Consider the following 7,646-nt stretch of genomic DNA (forward strand, 5'->3'; position numbering starts at 1 on the left):
AAAAAAAGAGAGGAAAAAAAATCGGTGGAGGGCAGGGCGGCCAGGCTCCGTCTGAGCACACAGACTGTGATGGAGTTCCTGTGGGCCCAGAAGTTAGGTGGGAGTGGGGGATGGCTACACCTCCGTTCCCCAAGCGCGTGTGGAATATAAGGGTAACAAGAGGAATATTGTACCTTTTCAGTCTTGCAGGTCCCAAGTGTCCTTGGGGTTGCTGGAAAGCAGAACGTGTTCTTAAGCCCCAGGAATCTGCAAGAGTGCTGTGTCTTTAAATATTCAAAATAGTCAAACCGCTTTTTAAACCTTCAAAATGGTGGCACCCTCCGGACCAGCAAAAGTCCACAGTTCAGCCCACCTTTCTCTTTACCTTCTCCATTTGTTCCCCAGCCACCGTGCACAGTCCTCCGTGCAGTCCCTGGGTACCAGGGTGATGTTTAGATTAATTCTTAGATCCTACCACCACTCGGGAATCTCCAAGCTGTCTGTGCCGTCAGGATAGCTCAGGATCGCTGCCAGACCACAGCTCCGTATGTCTCCTTTTTTGGTATTTTCATGCAAATTCTTCATGTAGTTGGGGTTTAGTCCACTTCTGTATCCTTCCCTTCAAGGCTCTGGGGTCTAAGATTATCTTTTGTGTCTGTGTTAATTGGTTTCCCTTTTCTTTGTTGGAGAGGGTCTGTGCAGTCTTTCTGCCTAGTCCGCCATCTTGCCGGAACCTTATTCAGGTGTTTCTGAGGGACATCACAAAGTTTATACTTCACACTACTATTTACCAAAAGTTTTTGACCCTACACTTTATTAGTTAAAAAAAAAATCTTGAACATCTACCCCAGACTACCAGTCTATATATTAAATAATAGCACATCTTAATTCCTTATTTTTTAAAGAAAATATAAAGAGAAAACATAGTTCAGAATGCATAGAATATCTTGTTTATTCCCTTTGGGGAATAAACAGTGTTGGAAACCATTTAGACCATGTTGCTTTTTCTGTCTTTATATTCTAATGATCAAGTGATTCTTCTACAAAGTTTTATAGACTAAAACCATATTTTCTTTGCCAACATGAAATTGTATTTAAAGCTGTTGACTCTTTGCTCTCCTGGTTTCTGGCTGTTCTAAATTTATGTTCAATTACTACCCTTCATGAAGTGTGTGTTGGACTTTCATATTGCTTCTGTCTTATGTCCTCTTCCTAATAGTGTTTCCACCTAAGATATTGACTTGGACTTCAATTGAAATGTTAGCTTCCAGAGTGTTTTACTCTGTACTTTCTTTTTGTCTTCTGCTAGAATGGAGAGAGACCATCTCATGAAGTACAGATAATAAAGAATATGCCCCAGATGGCAAACTTTGTGTACAACATGTACATGCATTTGATACAAACTACACATCATTATCATCAGGTGAGTTTTTCTATTCATTTTATTTTTCTTGGTATGAAAAGAATCTTCTCTTTTGGAGAATAAATCTTTAAAATATTCAGGTCCTTTTAGAAAACCAGCTAAAGTAAAATGTGGCTGTTATTATTTATATAACTTTCATATTTCTTAAACATCTTTATGTAGGTATATTTGGCACGTAATAAATTCCATGTATTTGAAGTATACAGTTTGCTAAGTTTTGGCTTGAGTATTTATCTATGAAATTATCACCACAGTCAAGGTAAAGAACATACTTGTTACCCCCAGAGTTTCCTTGCACCCCCGCCCTTGGGAATTCCTCCTCCCATCCTTCACCACCCCTTTCCCCACTGTCTCTGGGCGACCAACAATCTGATTTCTGTTACTATAGATAAGTTTGCTTTTTCTAGAAACGTATGTAAATGGTATCATACAGCATGTACTATTTCTTTTTGCCTACTTTTATTTAGTGTAATTATTTTGAGATTATTTATTATATGTATGGATAGTTCTTTGCTTTTTATTGCTGAGTTATTATTATACCATTGTAAGGATGTGCCATGATTTGTTTACCCATTCATCTCTTGAGGGACATTTGAGTTGTTTGTAGTTTTTGGCTATTTAAAATAAAGCTGCTGTGAGCATTTTTATACAAGTTTTTGTAAACATACGCCTTCATTTCTCTTGGGTAAATACCTATCAGTGAAATGACTTGATAATGGGTGAGTATATGTTTTTTAACTTTTTAAAAAACTGCTGAACTTCTTTTCAGAATAGTTGTAACATTTTATATCCCTGCAAGTGTTGTAGGGGTTTAGTTGCTCCATATCCTTACCACTTGGGATATGGAGGTTCTTTTTGATTCTAGCTGTTCTAATAGGTGTGTAGTGGTCTCATTGTAGTTTTGATTTGCATTTCTCTAATGATTTGATGTTGAGCATATTTTCTTGTGGTTATTTGCCATCTATATATCTTCTTTAAGGATGTATTCAGATTTCTTGCCCATTTTCTTAATTGAGTTATTTGTTTTATCATAAAGAGTTTTTAAAAATTTATCCTGGCTACAAATCCTTATTAAATATGTTCTTTACTAATATTTTCTTCAAGTTTCTATTTTGTCTTTTTATTTTCTTAACAGTATCTTTCAAAGAGTTGTAACTTTTGATGAAGTTCAGCTTACCAGTTAGTTCTTTTATAATTCATGCTTTTTTATGTCTTCAAAATTCTCAGCCTATCCCCAAATTATCAAGACTTTATTTTATATTTGAGAAGTTTTCTACTTTTGGCTTTCACATTTGGAGATTTGAGACATTTTGAGTTAAGTATTTTATATGGTATAAGGTATGGGTTGAGTTTTATTCATTTTTATATGGATGTCTGTTTCAGCACTCTGCTATAAAAAGACTCCTTTTTTTCTGTTGAACTGCATCTTTTTTAGTTGAAAGATCAATATACCATCTATGCATGAGTCCATTCCTAGGATTTATTCTGTTATTTTGATCTATATCACATTACCTTGATTATTTTAACTTTATAGTAAATCTTAAATTAAGTAATGTGAGTTCTTCAACTTGGTTCCTTTTCAAAATTGTTTTGGCTTTTCTAGTTTCTTTGTTTTTTTATATGTACACTTTAGAATCTGCTTGGCAATTCCTATTCCCCTCCCTCCAAGGAAAAAAAATTGTTGAGGTTTTGTGTAGGATTATTCTAAATTTATAAATCAGCTTGGGGAGGTTAACATCTTAACAGTGTTCATTTTTGTATTCCATGAATATGGTGTCTCTCCATTTTTAGGTCTTTGAATTTTCTCGTCAGCAATTTACAGTTTTAAGCATACAAATCTTACATTTATTTTCTTAGCTTTATTGCTAAGTATTTTGTATTTTTGCTACTATTGTAATTGGTACTTTTGAGAAAAGGTTTTTTTTTTTTTCCCCAGTCTCCAACAAGCTGAACAAATTCCCTGAGGAGAGAAACGAAGCCTTAACTTTAGGCTGCCATGGGCTGACGGGGGTTGGGTGGGGGGCTCATCATAGCGAGCAGCTCTGGTTTTGTGATTTGAGTGAGGACAGAAACCTTGTCTCCTGCTGCTCCCTCCCTGCCATGGCCTTGCCTCAAGGTGTGGCTATTTCCTAACCCTCCACAGGGCTCCTTGATTGGGGTTTGTCCCTGCTTGAGTTCATGTATGTGGCCCCCTCCTTGGCAGGCAGTATCACTATGGAAGTAGATTGACCAATCTTCCTTCTGAGCAGTAGCTGATGGGTTTGAACCTCCAGCCTTCTGGTTAACAGTCAAATGCCATAGGCACTATACCACCAGATCTCCATGTATATGACAGTTAGTCCTAATCAGCCAGTGGTTTTTAAAGAAGTATGATAGCACATTTCTCAGCTGCTTTTCATATAGTTTTCCTCTCTGAAGTGTTAATATATACTTTGATCATTATTATGTGACATATAGGTAGGCATATTCCATGGAGTCAGCAAAACCTAGGCCATTATTGCCAGGGTTAGGTGTTTTGGAGAAGGGCTCTAGAGTGAACAATACATATTAGGACCATAATGTTAACATAAGAGCTTAGCTTTGTATGTCACAGTGTTTTTTCACTTGAATTCGTATTTATATTCTTTTTCATTAGACTTTATTGCAGCTACCTCCTGCTATGGTAGAAGAAGGTGAGGAAGTTCAAACTCAGGAAACAGAATTGGAAACAGAGGAAGAGACCACACCTATTCAAGCTGACATCCTACACAGTTCAGCAGATGCCAGCTCCAGTCAAGAAACTTCAGGCTCTCAAGCTGAGACCATCCCAGCTCTAGCTGAGACCATTCCAGGTCTCTCTGAGACCACCCTCGATCAGAAAGCCAGTTCCAATCCAGAAGCCATCCCTGCTCCAACAGAGACTACTGCTACTGTGGTAGCATCTGCAACTGCACCAACAGAGGCTAAGACCCCTCAAGATGCCACACCTGCCCCAGTAGGGACCAAGTAACCAACTGCAACCCTTCTTAGGGAGGACATTTTATTCACAGAAGTCTAAGTAAGGCCACTTTTTGCATTTTCATTTGCTTCTCCCATTTCTGTGGCACTAATTAAAATGTTCATTCCTTATTTTTGTTAACTGATTTCAGTGTTTGTCTTCTTGGATATATTTTTAGAAAACATACCCATACACACTAATTTCATTTGTTCATTCAGAAGGACAAATAGCCCTTTCCTTGATATCTTGATCATTAACTGACTATCTCTGTAATTATACCTGCATTAAAAGGATTGTCTATAGAATACAAAGACATATTTCACATTTTTTAGTTTCTTTAAAGAAAAAGAATATATTGAAATTAAGCAGAAAAGCTTTAAAGCAGTTGTCCAAATTAGGGAAGAAATTGGTTCTTCTTTTATAGATGGTGAAGTCTTTTTTCCTTTTTTCTCACCTTTCTGTGCTTTCTTCTTTGTTATAAAGGCATCAACAGCCATGGGATATAGATTTCTCCAGTAATAAAGGGATTTCATGTATTTCCTTCCCCAAAAATCTCAAAATCGTTCCTGAGACCACATGTATTAGAATCACCTAGGCCGTCTGTTTAACTGCAAATTCTTGGAGCCACCCAGACATCATGTATAAAAATTTCAGGGTTAGGGCCCAGGAGTCTGAATTTTAACAAGGGCTCCACACCACACGTTTGGTTGCTGGCAAAGTGGCATCAGACGAGGCTGGTGAGGCTGAGCCAGGATTGGTCATTAGGCTAAGCAGGAAGGATCTGGCAAATAAATCTGGTCAGGAAACAGGAGCCAGAATCCCAGCAGTACCATCAGCTAACAGCCCCTGTGTACAGGATGGAATTCTCCCCATCCAGACATCCTGGGTTTTCCACAGGAGCCAAAAGGAGACCTTCAGGTAAAATATGCTTGAAATTTAGGTAAGGCAAAGGTGCTGAGACCTTCATACTCAAGTGTGGTTTGCAAACAGTAGCATTTTAGCACGAGCATCATATGAAAGCTTACTAGAAATGCAGGAGTTTGGGCTTTACCCCAGACCTATTCATTCTGAATCTTCATTTTAACAAAGTCCTTGGTGATTCATACACACTTTATACTGCTCTGCTGTCCAAATAAATGAAGTAATAGTGTTAGATTTACAGTTAATACAACTAAGTTTTCTGACAAGGAATCTACTTGTAAGGTCCCTAGGCATAGTGGCCAGAGCTATAAAAAAAGATATGAATATGTTTAGAATGGAGAAATTGTCCACTAGTTTATCATCTGCTAGAATGGCTTAGGGGAGCATTTCCTTCCAAGTCCCCTCTAGTACCTCTACCTATAGGCTTGACCATGTTCGAGGAACCTGTGAAGAAATAAATGTGCGAGAACTGCGCGCTGTCATTGAAATGTTTCTAATCCTGATATTTTGAAGGGATAACTCATAAATTAAACTCAGAAAGTCAAGTCAAAGTCAGTGAAATTTTTGAGTGACTCTTGTTTGCTCAACTCTGCCAGGCTGTCGTGGATTTGATTGAGACTCTCATCTTACAGTGTATCTGACTGGATCAGAGCAATTGTGTGGATGGTGGATGAGGAGAGGGAAAATGAGAATGATGGACTGGTGAGGGGAGTGAAATGCCAGTGCTAGGAAACCTAGGTCTAATGGGATGGAGCTGTTTGTTATCAAAGTAAAGATCTAGCCAGATAGCCTCTTACATAATTTTTCTGGTTATAAGAATTTGAAAGCAGGTGTTGTGGGCATCTGTATGAGGAATAGCACTCACAGAATTATTTTCATTTGTGAATATACAGTATCAGGCTAAGCAAGAGGCAAAGAAGCTTTATTGTATTACAGTCTTTCCTGGAAAAGATTGGGTTTTTTTTTTCTCTGCCCTTTAGGGCATATGAATTGTGATACCTCTGCCAAAATAAGTAAATGGTATGTTGCTTTCTAATTAATCACTTTCTAATTCAATCACTACATCACTATGTCTAGCTGGCTACTATACTTTCTTCTTTGCTGTTTGATTTTCTGTCACACTAAAAGCAAATGTAGCTGGAAGATGGGTAAGTCCTTTGCCTTTGCCAAAGGAATTTTTAGAAGGATGGGAGGGTGAGATTATTTTAAATCATTTATTTGCTGGAAAGGCAGTTGAGTTGCTGTTGACTTATAGAATCATGGAATTTTTAAAGAAACATAAAATATCTACTCTTGTTTTAAATAATGAGTAAACAGAATCAGAAACAGAAACCTAACCAGAGTGGCAACAGTGTTAGAGTGGAATAGAATCCAAGTCTATAGTCTAGGATACTGTGTTTGTTTTCCCTAATCAAGTACATATGAGTGATTGTTTCATCAATTCAGGAGTTTTGCATTTAATTTGGGATTACTACAGATCCAGGTGCTCTATCCGTGTGACTTTCAGATCAGCATCATTGCTCTCCGTCCTGTTTTTATCTGAATATATCATAATTTGGGAATTTATTTTTAAAAGCAAACAAACCAAAAAAATGCAAGCCAAGATAATGAGCATGAAATGAAGCAATTCAAGAATTTTGACTTTTTTTTTCACAAAATGCTGTATTAAGAAAGTTCATTACCAGCAATTGAGAATGAATAAACTCCATTGATTTGGGCAAATGAATGAGAAGATCTGAACATAAGGGTTCTTGAAATTGTGGTTGTGATAAAAGTTGAGATGTTTGTGCACATAATATCTTGCTTTCAGAATAGTTCGGCAATTTCTGCATAAACAAAAGGGTGGAAATTTTTAATCAATTGCATTACTACTCATGTACAACAGATACTTTCTGTTTTAGTTGATAGTAAAGGGCTACACAACTCAAAAAAAATTGAGATGTTTTGCAGGCTTCTAAAGGATAGGGTATAAATGGGCCATTTGTGCTTGTATATAAAGTGAAGTTTCTTGTGATCAGAAGATAGCTTGACATAATAAAATAGAATTGGGCTCACCCAGACCTAATTTGTTTAGTAGCTGTTTGACCTTGATCAAGTTTTTTTATAATTCCTTTAAGCCTCAGTTTTCATATACAAAACAGGAAAGAAATCCTTTTTTTTTTTTTAATGAGGTAATGGTTATGAAAATATCTGGCACCTAGGTGCTCAGTAAATACCTTTCCCCCTTTCCTTTTGCCCCCAAAGCTTTGAGACCATGTAGGATATTGCTAACTGAGACTCTGACTTGGGTGGGAGAGAGGTGTTAACTGTGCCTCTCTATCCAGGTAGCATGGAGGAGGATGAAGA

The 7,646-nt window shown here is 37.3% G+C and overlaps 1 protein-coding gene across 1 annotated transcript in view; it reads left to right on the forward strand.

Annotated features, from left to right (window-relative positions):
* AQR (aquarius intron-binding spliceosomal factor) overlaps positions 1-4,391 on the forward strand; it is a 199,198-nt gene extending 194,807 nt beyond the window's left edge. Inside the window, exons 32-33 of the mRNA XM_007940518.1 lie at positions 1,289-1,402; positions 4,038-4,391. Of these exons, the coding sequence (XP_007938709.1) occupies positions 1,289-1,402; positions 4,038-4,391 (468 nt within the window). The remainder of the gene's footprint in view (positions 1-1,288; positions 1,403-4,037) is intronic.
* The last annotated feature ends 3,255 nt before the right edge of the window (positions 4,392-7,646 follow it).

The sequence above is a fragment of the Orycteropus afer genome, unplaced genomic scaffold, assembly GCF_000298275.1.
Source record: "Orycteropus afer afer isolate SDZICR_OR568_19922 unplaced genomic scaffold, OryAfe1.0 scaffold00068, whole genome shotgun sequence".
In the NCBI taxonomy this organism is placed as follows: Eukaryota; Metazoa; Chordata; class Mammalia; order Tubulidentata; family Orycteropodidae; genus Orycteropus; species Orycteropus afer.